The sequence below is a fragment of the Phyllostomus discolor genome, chromosome 10 (genome assembly GCF_004126475.2).
Source record: "Phyllostomus discolor isolate MPI-MPIP mPhyDis1 chromosome 10, mPhyDis1.pri.v3, whole genome shotgun sequence".
NCBI lineage: Eukaryota > Metazoa > Chordata > Mammalia > Chiroptera > Phyllostomidae > Phyllostomus > Phyllostomus discolor.
Window position 1 is genome coordinate 86,584,403 of NC_040912.2, and position 19,172 is coordinate 86,603,574.

At 42.0% G+C, this 19,172-nt stretch overlaps 1 protein-coding gene across 1 annotated transcript; it reads left to right on the forward strand.

The window, feature by feature from the left end:
* The first annotated feature begins 17,465 nt into the window (after positions 1–17,465).
* Positions 17,466–18,951, forward strand: LOC114507828 (olfactory receptor 2A5). Its single transcript, XM_028525844.2, has one exon. The coding sequence runs from the start codon at positions 17,618–17,620 to the stop codon at positions 18,548–18,550; it is 933 nt and encodes a 310-aa protein (XP_028381645.1). The 5' UTR covers positions 17,466–17,617; the 3' UTR covers positions 18,551–18,951.
* The last annotated feature ends 221 nt before the right edge of the window (positions 18,952–19,172 follow it).

Consider the following 19,172-nt stretch of genomic DNA (forward strand, 5'->3'; position numbering starts at 1 on the left):
TAATCCAGTTGATATATTATTTGGTTTAATTTTTCTTCTTCCCTAATTCCTTTTGATGAAATTTTTAAATCTACAGAATTTTGGAAAGAATAATATAATAAACACCCATAACTCCTCTTCTATTTAAATTGCTAATAGTCAATATTTTGACATATTTTTACCTACATCTCTAACTAGCTTTTTCTCTTAATAGCTAGCTACCTTGATTCAGATATGCAGATGTTGGCAAAAGTGGGTTTATACTCGTTCATATGGAAACAAACACGCAGGTTATGTTTGTTACAATAGTTTTATTAACTCAAAGAATGTCACAGTGCAGCTGCGAAGCTACTTTTGCCCTCCCTCGTGTAGATACACATACACGTGCCAGTGCATTAGTGGCAATTTTGTGCCCATTCTGCAGGGGACACTTACAACGTCTGGAGGTATTTTTGATCATTGTGTTTGGGGGAAGAAAGTATGTGGTAGGTGAAGCCCAGGGACAGCCCCCGCAGCAAGGAATTATCTGCTCCAAAGTTGTTCAGTCCACGGTGCTGAGGAAAAGCATATATAAAATAGCATATATAAATAGTAAATATATAAAATAGTACATATAAACATATAGTATAAATAGTATGTATATGTAAATAGTATATATAATAGTATATATAAATAGTATATGATTTATATGTAAATATATATGTACTATTTATATTACTATATATACTATTTATATATAAATATAGCATACTATTTATATGTAAATAGTACACTATTTATATGTACTATATGTACTATTTATACATAAATACTATACTATTTATATGTAAATAGTATACTATTTATATGTAAATAGTATATATAAAAATATAGTATATAGTGTATATATAGTAAATATAGTATATAGTATACTATTACATATATACTATTATATATAAATAGTATATATAAATATAGATAAAAATAGTATATACAAATAGTACTATATAGTATCCATAGTATTATATAAATATATGTATAAATAGTAAATAATATACTATTTATATATAAATAAACACATTTATCATAAATATTTATAAATTTATAGAAAAATATTCTATATTATATGTAATTATATAATAATACATGCAAAATAAATATATGATTAAAATATGTATTTTCACTGAATCATGTAAAAGTATGATTTTAGACATCATAGATGAGCTTTAATAGAGTAGGAATGCACACATTTAGTCACCCCTGAATGATTTAGCATGTCTCTCCTAAAAACAAATATTAAACACAATACCATGATCGCACTCACAAAATTTAACATCCATACAATAATATTGTGTACTAATGGCTCTTTGTTTGTTTTCAATTCAGCGTTCAATCAAGCATTTCATTTAGTTTCTTATCACTTCTGTCTCAATCTCAAAGGGTTTCCTCCGCCTTGTCTTTCAGCTTTGAAGAGTCCAGGCTGGTTGTTTTGTAGAATGTCTGAAATTTGGATTCCTCGCGTCTAGGTTCCAATAACACTTGTTGCGGAGGAATTCTACAGGGATGACGCTGTGTTCTGCCGAGTGCATCCTGTCGGGAGGCACGAGAGGTCCGTCTGCAGCATTATTAGTAATGTCAAATTTGGTGACTTGTTTACATGGTTTCCACCAGATTTCTGCGTCATAACAGAACCTTTTTCCTTCTTCGAAATTACTTAGCATTCTGCAGTTTGGATCTTGGAGATCAGGTGAAGAACCTGTCTCCTAACACTATTTTCAGCACCGGATGCAATGATTTTAGCATCCACTGACTACCCAAGTCAATTATTAAGTTGGCTACAAAATTGTGATTTTCTAATTCTGTCAGTACTTTTTAAAACTACTGGTTGACAGTTTTTTTTCTGAGAAACTTTTTCTCTTGCTTCTTATCACTGTGAACTCGTGTACTTTTTGTGACTCTTTGCAATGTCATTTATTTCTCTAAGTAAAATATTTGTAAATAAAACGTGTGAAATGCCCTTGAGATTTCTGATCTGATAGAGTCCAGAACCACGGCGAGTTCCGATAAAGGCACAACTCCAGTGCTCTGTGAGCATCTTCCCTTTGCCCCTCCCTGCTCACCCTCCCCCCTCTCTGCCCAGCTCTGCGTCTGGTGCAATGGGGCTTCACTGCCCTCTGGCTTCTCCTTGCATTTGGCTCATTGGAAACAAAGACAAGAGACCAGCAAGAAGGACGTTCTAGTATTTGTCCATTTTCTGCAGGTTCGGTGCAGACTGGTCCAACTGACTTAGGATTCCAGCTTCTACCTGGCCACCTTCCTGCACATTCTTCCCTGTCTCCAGGTCCTGGGAATGGCAGTCTCCTCTTCTCCTTTAGGCCTCGAGTTTGTGGAGGAGCGCTATTCCCAGCACAGGATTCTGCACTACCCTTTGCTAAGCTTTCTTCCAATTACCAAATTTGAGTGAACCATTGGTTTCTGGCTGTGAGTCTAGGTGATAGATACGTTTGCCTTGCTCTCCCTTCACAGGAATCAGACCTTCATCAGATGGCTCTCCCAGCCTTTCCTGAGTCCCCCCCTTATTTTTCTTCATGGCATTTCCCTTGCACACCCAGACTTGTCTGGGCATAGGCTCTTGGAGGACCCAGACAAACCCTGTAGCCTCTGAACCCTGAGCATTCCTCCATGCCTTGGGTATTAAGGCTGACAGAAGAACTGAGAGGGTTGAATAACTGGGCATCACCTTGCTGTCTATCCATTGGGAAAGATTCTATAGTACTGGTACCCCAACGAAGGCATCTAAATGAACTATGACAAGGAGACGGTGGACTCAGAGCTGGGGTTAACAGCAACTGGGGCAGACATATGCTAGCAGTGGGAAATGTTAATTTAGGACTAATGTTAATTTGAAGTTCTTGTTTATATCCTTTATCATCATGCCTTGAGTTAGCATTGTTCTGTTTTGTCTTCTTGCTGTTGTCAAGGAAGAAACCAGCAGAGCGGTTGTTTGGGGAGCTGAACTGGGGCCTGCGAGTGGGTCTAGACAGACTATGCTTAGGTTCGCACTGGACTCTATCAGCTGAAAAATGCAAAAGGCTTTGGAATCAGTTTTAAATTGGGGGCTATCACTTACATGACCTTGGATGAGTTTTGTTTTTAACTTGATCAAACATACTTCTTTAACAAACAGGAAGGCAAGAACTATTCACTTTTAAATATTATTGTGGTGATTGGTAATAAATAATTCATGTAAAGGTCTTAGTACTATGCCTGGAATGTATTGTAATTTATATGGTTTGCTATTCTCTTATATAAATGTAAGAATGGGGAAAGAGTTCAATCCACTGATAAGATCCTTGGAGCTTCAGCCTCTGAGGAGAGTGTCTCCTTAAGCCACTTAAACATTAATTCTAGGGCCTCACTGCTGAGCAAGCAGGAATTTTTCCCAAAAGGCCAAGTGTCTCCATAGTCCCCAGAGCAGCTGCCTGCCCAGAGTGCTCCTGATGTCATTAAGAGCAGCAAAGTTTTAATGAACCCCACAAGGACATGTTTTTCCTGACACTTACTTTTTAAGGTCCTGAAATAGTTTCTATTCCTTTGAGATCAATTAAGAACTTTTTAAAAAGTCTTTGTCAAGATGCCTGAGGCAACTTTCCAGCTGTGTTTTTTTTAATGAGTTCTCTAAATGGCTCCCAAGCCCTGAGGTCCTGTAGTGAAATCACTGAAGTTGTAGGTGCTCCCGGAGCTGGAGCAAGGGCCAGAAAACTGAGAAACCCGAAGGTGATTTCCCTGGGCAGTCTCAGGGGTACACAAGCCTTTCAACTGGCCATCTCCCTAGATGTCTGCACAGCTGTGAGGGAGGGAGGGAACTCCAAAAGGACTGAGTAGGTCACGGGTAGGTTGAGGCTTCTCAATGAGTTTCACGTTTCAGTGCAGACTCTGGGCCTCTGAGTGATGTCCTGCGGGCTAGGAGCTTGAGCCCTGACCAGATCTGCAGTGAGGAAAATAAACACTCTCACCAACCCTGACCCCAGACTCAGGCTACCTCAGGTCTTTAATTAACCTGATGGATAGGGCAGGCAATCCCTTCACCTTCACCCCAGGAAATCAGCACCCAAAGTGTGTGTATATAGGTGTGTGTGTGTTTGTGTGTGTGTACACACAAACCAGCTTGGACCTTTTACTGAACCAATTAATCAATTGCCTCATGATAAAAAACATCTAATTAAACTGTTTTGCAGACGTAAGTTTGGGTCCATGAAGCTAAGTAACGGAACAGACTGATGTTTATTGCTGAAATGACCAATTCTTTTGAGTCCCTAGGCGTGTGTTTACCTTGGTTTTCATGCTCACCCTCTATCAGACATGCCAGTGGAAGGGTTGGGTGAAGGTAAATGGGAGAAGAACCTGGGATGGCTGAGTTATCATAGACCGTTCAGGCAGGAGAGACATCGACATGCTATGTCTGATGCACTTGAATACAGTGTCTTCAGTTATGACTCAAAGGTAAATAATTCTCCATTTCTCAAATCCCTCCAAAAAAAAAGCCAGCAACTTACTAATAGTTAAAAGATTTTCCTGAATATGTTTGTGCAAAAATTGAGATCAATTCAATTCAATTCACGCCACAGAGAGAGAGAATTCTAGAGTGAAGAATTGATAGGAATAATATAAAGTGATAATAAGGGGTCTGTTAGCACAAGGAAAATGTATTGTGCATAGTTATTTCGCCTTCCTTCCCAGATACCACTGAAATGGCAATGGAGCAGAAGGCATAATCCACAGGAGCAGACAGAATGGCAGAGGAGATGCGAGTGAATAAGAGAAACTGAAGCACACTTTTTACATATAGAAAGCACGCAGAGGGATGATGACTGATTAGAGAGAAAGCTACCAAATAAGGCACATGCAGGAGAAAAGCATGGGAAGTAAGGCAGGTTCCCTCCAAGGGCCCCTGAGGAGCCACAGACCGAGTACCGGGGTGGGCACAGTGGAAGGGTAGGCCAAGGGGTGAACACAGGGATAAGAAGAAAGTCTATTAAGTCTGTTATCACAGCGGTTGGGTCTCTTGACTTTCGCACCAACCCCCCACTCTGCCCCCACACACAGCCAGTCAGCACCGAACCCTGGGCAGGAGCAGGGAGGCTCCTTCTATGTAGAAACTGAAGATAAAAGCCTTAGATTTGGGGATTCCAGACGAGGCAGAATCCAGTGAGGCTTGGCTCTGAAGGCAGAGGGACAAAGCGACTGAGCACTGAAGGGTGAAGCGCATGAGCTCTGTTGCTCTCCACACCCCATGCTCTCTCTCTCATGTACGTTCTTCCCCTCCTGCTCACATTAGAGGCTGATGAAGTTGTTGGGTAAGCCATCTGTCCAAGAGACATTCAGGAGAGAACATAACAAAATAGCCAGCTGGACAGTCCTATCCTCCGACATAGAATCCCACATAGGGGTTTTCCAGTGAGTGACAAAAACAGAAAAGAAAAAAGATTCAGTGGGAACATACATGAAGAGACTGTAACTATAAAGTGCAGTAATTAAATAGTCCCATTTTCCCACCTCCTTTGCCTAGAAATCAGTAATCAGCCAGTTGCTTGGGGGGTGTGTGGGTTGGGAAGATGATACAGGGACCCACCGACAGGCCCTGGAGGCACCCAGGATGCAAGGTGTATGCAGGTGGCATGGTTGGGACATGGGAGGCATTGAGCAAATAAGCCAATACTTTGAGGACTTTCTCACAATTGGAAAAGGTACTAATAACTATGGAATAGTGGCAGGCTAGAAAGCTCCCAGAGGGGAAGGGTTGGAATGGGAGCAATCGGTATGAAATTATTTTGTTTTTAAATCAGTAGCTCATCGAAGTATAATTTATACACAGTTAAATAGGTCTATTTTAAGAGTAACAGTCCAGTGAGTTAGGACAAATCAATATGAGCAGGATGTAGATGATTTCCATCTCTCAGAAAATTCTCCTAAATTCCCTGTACAGTGGATTTATGCCTCTTCACCCTCTGTCCTAAGCAACCACTAACATGCCGCTATAGATTTCTGTCACTGTAGACTAGTTTGGCCTGTTCCACAATTTCACGTGAACACAACATACAGAATATTTTTTTCTGCCTAGCTTCTGTCACGTAACTTATCGCTATCTTTTAAAGCAGCTCTAAACATTTTGTACATGTCTTCGTGTGAAGCTATGCCTACATTCCCTTTGGCAAATACCTAAGAATATTTCCTTCCTTTAGCACATAGAAGGGTATGTTCTAGCTCATGGGCCCTGAAAACGTGTTCCATTTGATATTCCCACCAGCGTGTATGAGAGTTCCAGCTGAGAAACATCTTCACCACGGTTAGATTGTTTTTTAATTTTGAACCTTTCTAGTGGGTGTATTGTGGCATCTCCTTGTTTTAGTGTGTATTTCTCTGATGGCTAATGATGTTGAGCATATTCTAACGTGTTTATTGAGCTTTTGTGTATATTTGGGAAGTAGCCATTCAAACCATTTGCCCATTTATTATTTGGGTCATTTTATTTGTTTCCTTATTAAGTTTAAGGGATATTGATGTATTCAGTATAGATGTCCTTTGTCAGAAATATGTGTTGGGGATATTTTATTTAATTCTGTGGCTTGCCTTTTTATTTTCTTAAGGGTGCCTTTCAAAAAACAGAAGTTTTTAATTTTGTTGAAGTACAAGTTATCATTTTTAGTGAAATCATTTTTGAAAATATATACCAAAATATAGAAGTGATTATAGATATACATGGGTATGTAAGTTCCAAAATCCTTGCATAATGTAAGCTGAACTCTAAAATTTTCAGTATAGGTTAGAGAGTTGGCAAGGATGATTTTGTTTTAAGGATGAAATTTTTTCTCTTTGTTGAAATATTATTTGATTGTTATAAGTAATCTTGAAATAATTTTAAACTTATGGAAAGATATGTATATTCTGTGGTATGTATAATATTGGTATAATATTTTAAAATAGTCTATTTTAATACATGAAAGACAACTCAATATCCGAAAATGATTAAATAAATTACAATGTACTCATACGATGGGATACTATACAACTATTAAAATTAAGTTTATTGATAGATTGCCTAGATTATATGGTGAGTGTGACAGCAGAGGAAATTTTATGAGCTTAATTATGTTTTAAAAATATACAATATCTGAAAAATATATAGCAACTGTTAACTACATTTGCCTCTGAGTGGTGGTCTTGGTGAATTTTACTTTTCTCTGCTCTGAGCATATACATTAATTTAAAGTCAAGGAGGGATGCAGACACGAAAAAAGCTGCCCTGTGTAACAAGCACTGAGGCAAATGGAACTTAGTCACACAGCGTGACCATCTTGCCACATGGTACACATATTCACTCACGTGCCTCCGGGCTTCCTAGATGCAGCAGGCAGACAAGGAAGAGAGCGGGGGTTAGGAGCCTGGAGCTGCAGTCAGACAGACCTGGGTTCAAGATGACTTAACTTCTTGGAGGCTCAATGTTCTCATGCACATGAACTCATGCCGTTTTCAGTGTATTGTTAACCATGGCTGCACTCGAGAGAGCCGTTCCGGAGCTGTTCCAGAACAGTTCCTGCCATGTACCAAGGTTGAACCAACGTGTCGGTTGCCGTTCCCAGTTGAGCTCTTAGAAGAGGCAGGATTATGTTTCTAGAGATAAATGTGAAGGCCATGGGAGGTTTTTAGATATAGTTAGCAACAAAATGTAGGTCCAACCCTCACCAGTGTGGTTCAGGTGGGGGTGTTACAGCTTTAGAAGGGGAACCTGAAACGTGTTCCTGAATGGGCCCTGAAAACGTGTTCCATTTGATATTCCCACCAGCGTGTATGAGAATTCCAGCTGAGAAACATCTTCACCACGGTTGGGTTGTTTTTTTAATTTTGAACCTTTCTAGTGGGTATATTGTGGCATCTCCTTGTTTTAGTATGTATTTCTCTGATGGCTAATGATGTTGAGCATCTTCTCATGTGTTTATTGAGCCTTTGTGTATATTATTTTGTGAAGTACCCATTCGAACCATTTGCCCACTTATTATTTGCCCACTTATTATTTGCCCACCTGGTTTTAGCAGAGATCCCAGTGACTCAGCTGAGGGTGCCGGGAACCCAGGGAGGTCTCCCAGTCGAGAGGGATTACTAACTGGGAAGAACCAGAGGACTGCCTGAGCCATGGACTTCTATTTCCTTCCCTGAGATACGGTACTGGGCAAAGGGGAAGGAAGGAAGGACTGTGTCTGTTTGTGGGTGTTTTAAGGGACTTTAGGATTTTTGATAAAGACATTAGGTCACTACTTGAAGTTTGTATAGCATTAAATACACATTTCCTTTCCTTTTCACGAATCTCTGGCATTGAGAGACATCTTTCCTCGGGTGGCGGACATAACGGACCTGGGGGCTTCTTTCAATAATAGTATATCATCCCAGGCCCCTCTTGTTGTGTTCCGTAACAGGGGGAGTCATTCCCTAAAGTGAGGGATGGCTGATTCTATTCCCAATCAGATTCCCGGTCAGGACATATGCCTGGGTTGCAGGTTCAATCCCCAGTCGGAGCATGTACAAGAGGCAAGTGGTGGATGTTTCTCTCTCCCTTCGATGTTTCTCTCCCTCTTCAGTCCAGATAGAGAATACGACCAAGCAGAGTACATAAATTTAAACTAAACATTTCTTAAATGTATTTCAAACTAATTTATCAAAGGGGCACTGACAGGTAAGGAGCTCACCACCAGGGTTCATTCCCAGTCATCTGTAGGTGTTGTGCAGGTGGCAGTGGGTGCAGGGGACAGCAAATCTCAAGTCTCTGACCACCCCCTGCCCCGTGTCATGGAGATGAGGCAGCTTTGGGACTGTTTAAGGTTCTGTACGTGGGACAATTCCACATCAGTAATCAGTAAATCGTGGGAATTTCACCTGGATCTCAGCCTAGGAAACTGAAAGGAAAACTTGCTTTGAACGTCATGTTCTTGGCCCTCCTAAACTGCATTTTGGCTTGTCCCCATTCTGGTTAGAAAACCATGAAACCCCTCTTATTCTCTTGATCAATGGTAAATCACTAGTCTTTGACTAATATACAAGTATTTCAGATTTTTTAATACATTATGCAAGTTGCCATTGAGATGAGGAGCAGGATAATTATATTGCTACTTTCACTACTACAATGTGTTCAGGATGTGAAGACGTGAAACAACTTGTTTTAAAAACTTGAAAAAAAACCCCTTGAGATTGATGGCCGCTCCTCCACTCTAACCAATGGGCCTTCTTCATATGCATGGTAGCTCACGCCCAGCTGCATTCAATGAGGAGCATCAATGTAATTACAAGAAATCTGCTATTAAACTTTTGGAAAAGACCCATTCCTTACCTCACTATGTTATTAAAGACCCATCTAAAAGGTATTTAAAAAAACAGGGAAGGACACATTTCAAATTAGATTTCTCTGAAAATAAAGAATTAGGCCACAGGTGGCAAAAACAAGGCTCGAGGGCTGAACCCGGCCCTCCACCTTGTTTTATCTGGCCTGGAGCCTTGTTTCTACCCGGCGGCAGCACCGAGCTCTTGTTTAACTGTTAAGGAGTAGCTACACTTATACAATCCTAAAGTTACATTCGGCCCTTTGAAGGCAACCGCAAGGCTGATGCGGCCCTCAGTGAAAATGAGTTGGACACCCCTGAATGAGGCCATCTGAAAGAGGAGGAACAGCCGAATCAGTGAGGCTCCTAACTCAGATGGCCTGTGTGTTATTTCACATTTACGGCTTCTACAGGTGGGGGGGCCGGAGAGGCGTGGGATATGGGTCTTCTGAATTAGTCAGTACAGGAGCTTGGAAGTCCGAGACAGCTAAGAAGATTTTTGTTGTTGTTTGTTTTGACTTGATTTTTGCTCTTTGTTACCTTGTTATCTCAAATACACTGTCTGATATTGTTCAGTAAATTATGATTTAAACTGTGCCTGGAAACAATGTACATTCAGAAGAGAGAAGAGAGAGCATTGAGAGGAAATGATAGGGGTTTAAGACTTGGGAAAATTTAACTTAAGGTAAATAGTCATAAATCTAGCAAGTAATGTGTATGTTAAGTTTTTGTTTCAGTAACTACAGATAAGGCCTATCTTGGCGCCTAAGAGTAAGCAGATGACCTCTTGGAGACCTCTGTACCAGGAAGAAGCAAGCGACTACCCTTCCCCCCCTTGGAGGCAACTATTGAATTTCAAAGGCTTTTGCTGACACCTTGTTTGCCCTCCCCCAACCCCCTTATAAAAGATCTGGCTGGGAAAGAAGGAGCAAGGTGGTTTGTTAGGGTATGAACCCGTCATCTTCTCAGATCGCTGGCCATCTGAATAAAGCGCCTATAAAAGATTCAATCACTGCCATTGCTTATTGGATATGGTAGTGACAGGCAGACTGAACGCCGGTGTCTTTTCCAGTTACAGTAAGGGCCCGAGAGAACATACAGGCAAGAAGGACAGGGTAAAAGGAAGAGAGGAAGAGGGATAAGGGAGAAAGGAGAAAATAATGGAAAAGAAAGATGTGGAAAGGAGATGACAAGAAAAAAGCACCAGGAATGATAGAAGTTAGAGGCCGAGGACACTGTAACTGAGCATCTTTTAAGTCATGCAAGGTTGAATGAAAGTGGCAATCCACAAGCAACCATATGAGGAAAACTTGCTTTTCTAAGGCCATAAAATAATTTCAATAAAAATATGCATTTCATGAAAAGCATAAAGAAAAATGACTGATATATTATGTCCTTATTTTTTTTTCAATGAGTCACAATGAAATAAGGCTCATCACCAGCTATGTGTTGGCTTATTTATGTGGCACTTTAATTGAGCACCTACTATGAGAAGCAAGGAAAAGATATACAAATATTAGTTTGTGACGTGTGCTGCTGTGCTACGAAGAGTGTTTGGAGTAGATGGTGACAACTACAATTAACACAAGATCATAGTCCTGGCATAGGGACCAGCGAGTGGAAAAAAACCCTGAGTTTTTTCCCAGGAACCCTGGGAAAAACCCAGGAACCCTGGCTCCTGCAAGGAGCCAGTTTGACGTACAGCTTGATCTGGATCCACTATGGCTTTTACACATGGACTAAAGAGGAACAACCACAGAGATGTGCTTTCTGAAGGAGGAAGGGAAGGGAATCACTCCTGCTTTCAAAGCCTTCAAAGGGAATTTGGATTTTGTATTATTGAATAGAGGTTGTTTGTGAGGCCGCTCTGCGTGGTGTGGGCCCAGCTCCCACTGGGAGATGCATAAGACCCACGCCCACAGATAGGTTCTCCCTTGGGGAATCAGGCCTGCGTTGTACCTAGGCCGCTATGAGTCTTGCTTTTTGCTAAAAACTCCCTCGCCCTGATTTTTAGCAGACATTTACTGCAAAGTAACTTCCTAAAATCCATGCTAAACTTCCCAAGGATGAGTGTAACCGGTTCAACCACTTTTGCCTTTTCATTTGCAAATATCCCTCTTCTGTGATGTGATTAGCAGCATTGGCTCCTTTGTTTTCTGTAAAAGGCAACCACCTAAAGCGAATCTGTACACAGTGAACGAGGACTATCATGGAATGGGCAGAGAAACCCAATAAAGGCCTGTCATTATAGGCTGTGGCTCTTACTCCCCTGGAGGGAAAAGCCATGCTGTCCCTTTTCCTCCACCGGACTCGGTAGTTCATGTGAATGTCTCATTTCATCCATAAGGACTCGATACTGTGGACCAGTGTCTGCATCAAGGTTGCAGGTTTTTCACCAGGAGAAGTCTATGATATGCTTTGCATTTTAAAGGAGTAATTGTTACTACGTAGAGAATGTCTTGTATGGTGGCAGTAATGGAATCCCAAAGCCAGGTTAAGAGACTTTACGTTAGCATAGTGGATTTTGTCCCTCCCCCTCTCCCCACTTAAAATGATAAAGCCTGACACAGGTTAAGAGAGATACAGATCAAGTATTTTAATTTTTTTTAAAGATTTTATTTATTTATTTTTAGGGAGGGAAGGGAGGGAGATAGAGATAGAGAGAGAGAGAGAGAGAGAGAGAAACATCAATGTGCAGTTGCTGGAGGTTATGGCCTGCAACCCAGGAATGTACCCTGGCTGGGAATCGAACCTGGGACACTTTGGTTCCCAGCCCGTGCTCAATCCACTGAGCTACGCCAGCCAGGGCTTCAAGTATTTTAATTTAACTAAGTAATGCTGTTAAGGCCAAAACAATAACACAATGGTATTTACAGAGCACTCTAAGCAGTGTGGTCCAGAAGTGGGACACAGAATTCAGGTTGCACCATAAAGTTTTAGGTGTGAGTGCTGGCGAGACGGGATGGTGGTGGAGGGCGAAGCCGATGGTGGAGGGTGAAGCAGCGTGGGGGTCGGGCAGTGCCCAGGCTCGTTGAAACTGGCTGCCATGTCCTGGCCAGGTAGTTCAGTTAGCTGGAGCATCATCCCCATATGCCAAGGTTTGGGTTCGAGCCCCAGTCAAGGCACATACAGGAATCAACCAATGAATGGATGGATAGGTGGAACAACAAATTGATGTCTCTCTCTCTGTCAAATCAATCAATAAAAATAAATAAATAAATAAATAAATAAATAAAAGAGAAACCAGCCACCATGGCCCTGGGTTCTATAGCATATTTTTGGAGATTTTAGCCCTGATGAATTTAATCAGTTCTTTTTATATTATTATTAAAGATTTTATTTATTTATTTTTAGAGAGGGGGAAGGGAAGGAGAAAGAGAGGGAGAGAAACATCAATGTGTGGTTGCCTCTCATGCGCCCCCTGCTGGGGACCTGGCCCTGCAACCCAGGCATGTGACCTGTCTGGGAATCAAACTGGCAACTCTTTGGTCCACAAGCCAGCACTCAATCCACTGAGCCACACCAGGGAGGGCCAGAATCACATTTATTAATATACTGAACATCCAATTCTGATTTTTTTGTCTTTAAAATGACATCGCTCCTTGTGTGTCCCCTTGAATTTATACTGTGGTGTTGTAGATAAGAGAGATCATGTTGGCTTTTGTCTCCAAATTGGAGAAAAAATGAGAAGGAGTGACATCCATTACTTTCCCAATCATCAGCCCTTTCTAGGTGTATTGAGCAATTAAGAATAATGTGATACGTGATTGAAATATAGATATGTTTCCAGAGTACCAGCAGAAGCTCCTTTTGAATGAGATGGATTTCTGGCAGGGGGCACCATTGAAAAGTCACACATTGGCCATCTTTGGTCATCTGCCTCCCCACCCTTGTCATCATAGCCTACCCACTCAGTCCTTGTTTCACACAGGTAAGAGCTGCGTTTCACTTTCCCAGTGATGTTGCTGCATGTTTGTATGCTATTTCTGGCTAACCTTTTCCTAACTGGTTCTTTGTAGATTGAAATGTTCCATGCATGCTGCATGATGCTCACACCTGGACAGGTTGCTGAAAACAGGAAATGAAGCTCAAAGTGTTATACTTTTCTTTAAGGCCAATAATGGCTTTCTGTCAGTGACTTAGGCTTTATTTTACTTTTTTAATCTGTAATATAAACTGCAGTGTAGCTGTATGCAGCATTTTCTTGTATCTAAGAAACATACTTAGAATCACTTATAGGATTAGAGAGACTATCTTAGTTTGTGTCCTGGCATAACATATAGGTAGTAAACGTAGCTCTTTGATTTCCTTCATCCATACTTTCTGATTTGCTGTCTATTTCTCTGGTCTTTGTTCTTGCTCAATTTTGGAGGTGTATCTTCCTCTGTCCATCTATTAAATATTTGTCATTCATAAGATACTGTTTTTGTATTCTTTTCTTCTCACTGAACCTGCTGTCCTTAAATGACCTTTTTAATTAACCTTGACTTCATCACCTAATGCATGTGATTCCCCAGTCCTTATCTTTGGCCTAGATATCTCTACTGAACTCTGAAAAAGTTTAGTTAATTGCTTAATGGACACACCCAGCTATATACCACCTAGGCCTATCAAACCCACCCTATTAAAGACTATACTCCTTTTAAACCCTCGCCACAAATACTGTTCCCCAAGTATCACCCGTGTAAGTGAATGAAACCATTCTATATAGCCACATAAGCCAGAAACCAGGGAAATAGCTGACCTCTGCTTTTTTCCTCACCCCACAGTAGAAACCTGAGTTTCCTTTACATGTTTCAAGTACACTCTGTCCTACCTGGCCTGTGTTTACTCAGGTAGTCATCTGTCGCTTGCACATCTTGACTCTTCAGATAGCTTGGCCTCACAGCCTCTGACCTTATTCTTTTAAACATTCCTCTGCACTAAACAACAAGTAATCTTTGCAATCGCGTATTTAGTCACACCATTCTACCCTTGATTTCAAATGAAATCCAACATCTATGGCATGGGGCCGAAGCTCGTCTGTGAACCTCCTTTCCAATGTCATTCTGATTCTTCTGCTGTGCCCTCCTCATACCCTAAGGTACCTCTGGCATGTCCCGGGCATCTGATGTCTTCCCGCATGGGATCTAAGCATCCCATCCACTGTGAGGCCGGTCTCAACCCCCTTCAGAATAATCTAGCACACCTTCCCTTTGTCCCATGGTATACTGTGCACACCTCTAAAACAGCCCCCAAATTGTTTATTTGCATGGCTCACTCTATAGGAAAACTGTAATGTCCTTGAAGTTCAAGATAGTATCTCATCAATGTTTGCTTCTCCAGTGTCTAGGATAATGCCCACGTATAGCAGATACTCCATAAGTATAAATTGAATGAATGAATAATAAATAAATGACTCAATTGAATATCTACATATAGCCCCAGCTGGCGTAGCTCAGTGATTTGAGCGCGGGCTGCAAACCAAAGTGTTGTAGGTTCGATTCCCAGTCACGGTACATGCCTGGGTTGCAGGCATGACCCCCCAGCAACCGCACATTAATGTTTCTCTCTCTCTCTTTCTCCCTCCCTTCCCTCTCTAAAAATAAATAAATAAAATCTTTAAAAATATCTACATATAGATAATTATGGATATAAAGTATTTATATATGGAGAGATACTATATAGAAATTGAAACTCATCTTGGTAATATTTTATTAAATTCTCCAGTGTTAGATAGTCAATAAATTTATTTAATCCTGTTAACTGCTTCGGTTAGTTTTAAACCACTGTACAAGGCTTCTAAACTTTTCTTATCACTCCTTGAGAGGTTTTAGGATAGTTATTCCTTGAGCTTCTTTATTTTGCCAATGGAAATATGTGTGTTTTGAATTATATATTAGGATCCAAACCAAAAACCATAGGCATATTTTCTTTCCTTCCTCGTTGACAGAAAACCATGATGCATACACATTAAAAAGCTACTTCTCTCTAAAGTAAGGAATTGAATGTATTCTGGTAAATGAACTTTGCCCATTGAACAAACACATATAAATATACACATACACACATGCAGGCCTGACCCATAGGAGAGACAATCAGAAAAAATTTCAAGAAATTCTTTATTTATATTTTATGTTATATAAAAATGACACTTCATTCCAAGGCATTATTATATCACCACATTCACTGAACTTTATGAGTATAGCACAGTAAAGATGTGACTTTGACATTCCCTGCCCTCTAAACCCCCAAGATACCTCTTCAAGGCCAGCTTTCTCTGGTTTCTGCCTTCTCTTACTTCCTACACTCTATATAAAAATCTTAGGTACTATGTGGGAAGGTCCCAGCGTCTTTCTCACCAAAGCATGGGAAGGTTGATAGAAATGTTTTTTCTTATCTACCAATACCCAACTGAGAATTATCTAGGAGAAAAGGAGGAAGAATTTAAAGCCAGTTTTCAAGTCATTATTTCATAAGGATGATGCTCTGCCTCCTCCAAGCTCCACTAATTCTATCTGGGGCAAGGCTGAGACCCAGGAGCCCATCACCCTCCAGATGCTTAGGGGTTACAATTTGCAATGTGGTCCCGGGAGAACGTTTGTCCTTATTACTATATGAGCTTCACGTGCATGCATCCAGTTGGGTATTAAGTCAGTAACACCAGCTCCTTTTCTTCTGAACATCGGTCCCCAGAGCCCAGAGCAATGGAGACGGAAAGACAAACAACTTCTGATTCTCCAGGTGGAGATGATGTCTGTGTCTTTTGTGTCCTTGCCCCATCTCCCTCAGGGACCCTCAGGGACCCTCAGGGACCACTGAGAAGGGTTTCAGTGGAAATGCCCCGCCTAAAACCTTTATAGCTGGTGCTGGCAGTGAGCAGGCCTCAATCCCTGTGCCAAGAGAACAGAAGCGACCTGCAAAGTCCCTCTTTCCAAGACGGTTGGAGGGAGTGAGATCCTCAGCTCCAACCTGCAAACCTCTCCTCACTTCTGTGTGATTCCCTCCAAATCTAATGTCTCTGAGATAACACCAGGCTGGTGCCACAGTGAGTAAAGGGCCTTTGGCAAAGTGTGGTAGTTTAGGGAAGCTGGGGTCTGGAGGAAGGAAGGGATCCAGAAATCAGCATACTGAATAGGAAGTACAGGGTCAAGTTACAGGCAGGCAGTTTTCTGGGCTTAAGACTGGGTTGGAATGTGCAGATCTGAGCTCCCCACTGAGAATGATCTTGTTTCTCATGAATTGTCATGTAGTAGGTGTACACCTCTATGGGACATCTTAGGTTTTCCCTTTCGGTACCCCTGTGGCTGTATGGTTGGTGGAATGGCGCCAGAGAAAATAAAAGAAGAGTCAAAGAGCTTGATTAAATTCCGGGATATACACTTAGGATGTCACTCCTAAATGTAATGGCTTCCTTCCATCCATCCATCCATCCATTCACTCATCCAACAAATGTATTGGGCACTATTCAAATGTGGTGGGTCCCAGGAACAGCATCTACTCAGAACCAGAGAGCAGCCCCATAAGAGGCTGAGGTGATCTTATATTGTTAACTCCTTACATAGATAACTGCTTGCCCTGACCCTGTACCATAAATTACTTCCCTGGATGCTGACCAGATTAGTGATGTCGCTCTGCTCATGCCCAGGAGGGAGCCAGCCAGGTTCTCCTGTGTAGCAGCAGTAAGTAAAGCAACTTACTGCCAACATCTACGAGGGCATCTACCGAAGCCCTAAACCTACCGGACACAGAGAAAAATGGACCTCTTTGACATTACATTTGTAAACTCATTTCCTAATTCATTAATCCATATATTTACTCTGTGCTCATTCACGGAGCACCTGCAAAGGGTAAAGTACTCTGCATGTGTTATATAATAGGGGCAAATCAAGTGAGAAAGAGAAAAGAGGAACAAAAATGAAATAAATGAGAAATAATTTATTAATTATTATTATTTATTATTTTTTAAATAATTTTAAAATGAAATAAATCAGAAAGTAAAGCTATGTGAGAATATAGCTATGGGCCTTTCTCAAAAATGAAAGGACTAGTTAATCTGGAAAACAGTTATGGAAAACATTATGATGGTGAAAATGTGGATGTTGCAATCAAAGTTAATCAAATGCTGTAGAATTTCTACTTAACTGTGGAGGAAAAGAATTGACCCAATGACTCTAAAAAGGTTTGCTAGCTGAGTCAACACACAGTTGTACACCATAAACGCCTTTCTGCTTAATTACTAATCCAGATCTGCATTTGCTCCTTCGCACACAGCACACTGCAGTGACCCACACAGCCACTGTCGCCAGGAGATGATGAAAAATCAGACATGGGTGGCAGAATTCATTCTCCTGGGATTTCCGCTCAGCCCAAGGATGCAGCTGCTCCTGTTTGGGTTCTTCTCCCTGTTGTTCACCTTCACCCTGCTGGGCAACGGGGTCATCCTGGGACTCATCTGCCTGGACTCCCGCCTGCACACCCCCATGTACTTCTTCCTCTCCCACCTGGCCATTGTTGATATTTCGTATGCCTCAAACAATGTCCCAAAGATGCTGGAAAACTTTCTGAATGAGAAAAAAACGATCTCCTTTGTCCCCTGCATAATACAGACCTTTTTATACATGGCTTTTGCTCACACTGAATGCCTCATCTTGGTAATGATGTCCTATGATCGGTACGTGGCCATCTGCCACCCCCTCCATTACTCTGTCATCATGAGCTGGAGAGTGTGCACGGTCCTGGCTGCCACTTCCTGGGCATGTGGCTCCCTCCTGGCTCTGGTCCATGTGGTTCTCATCCTGAGGCTGCCCTTCTGTGGGCCCCATGAAATCAACCACTTCTTCTGTGAGATCCTGTCTGTCCTCAGGCTGGCCTGTGCTGACACTGGCCTCAACCTGCTTGTCATCTTTGCTGCCTGTGTGTTTATCTTAGTGGGGCCCCTGTGCTTGGTGCTGGTCTCCTACACGCGCATCCTCTTTGCTGTGCTGAGGATCCAGACTGGGGAGGGCCGCAGGAAGGCCTTTTCCACCTGCTCCTCCCACCTCGGCGTGGTCGGGCTCTTCTTCGGCAGTGCCATCGTCATGTACATGGCCCCCAAGTCCAGCCATCCTGAGGAGGAGCAGAAGGTCCTTTTCCTGTTTTATAGCCTTTTCAACCCCTTGCTGAACCCGCTGATCTACAGCCTGCGGAACGCAGAGGTCAAGGGTGCCCTGCGGAGAGTGAAGTGGACACAGAAATCCGTGTGAGGGACGCCAGGGAGAGTCTTGAAGGTGGAAGATTTGTTCTCTGTGAGATTTGGGGGAATGGTAATATAACTACTCCGACACCTCATGTCTTAGATTTCTGATACCAAGAATGTGTATTAATCAGATTCTGTCCTGAAGATGGGGCACTGTCCAGAATGCGGAGCATAGGCGGAAAGTCACAGAGAGCACAGGCCCTGAGACAAGAGTCATACAGTGGGAAGCAGAGGGGCAGACAGCCACAGATTCCTGCAGCCAGCTCCCAGCACTACCCAGCATCCGGTTTCTGTTCTGTGAAGAATCTTTCTCTCTAACCTCCTCTTAAATTCCTCTGTAATATTCATTGCCCGTATTGCTGTGTGTATATGCTAACAGTCCCACAATATATGCTGCTACAAGAGGGCACCTCTCCTGGCTGGTGTAGCTCCGTGGATTGAGCACGGGCTGCGAACCAAAGTATCGCAGGTTCGATTCCCAGCCAGGGCACATGCCTGGGTTGCAGGCCACTTTTAAAAAAAAAAGAGGGCACCTCTAACAAGATGGAATACTCACCTTGGACAAGCAGCCCCCTATGGGGAAATGCAGGAAGGACTGTGGGTAGAGCCAACTCCCTGCTCTGGAGCGT

Coding starts and splice junctions, on each gene's coding strand:
- LOC114507828 (XM_028525844.2), top strand. CDS start 17,618: ATGATGAAAAATCAGACATGGGTGGCAGAATTCATTCTCCTGGGATTT.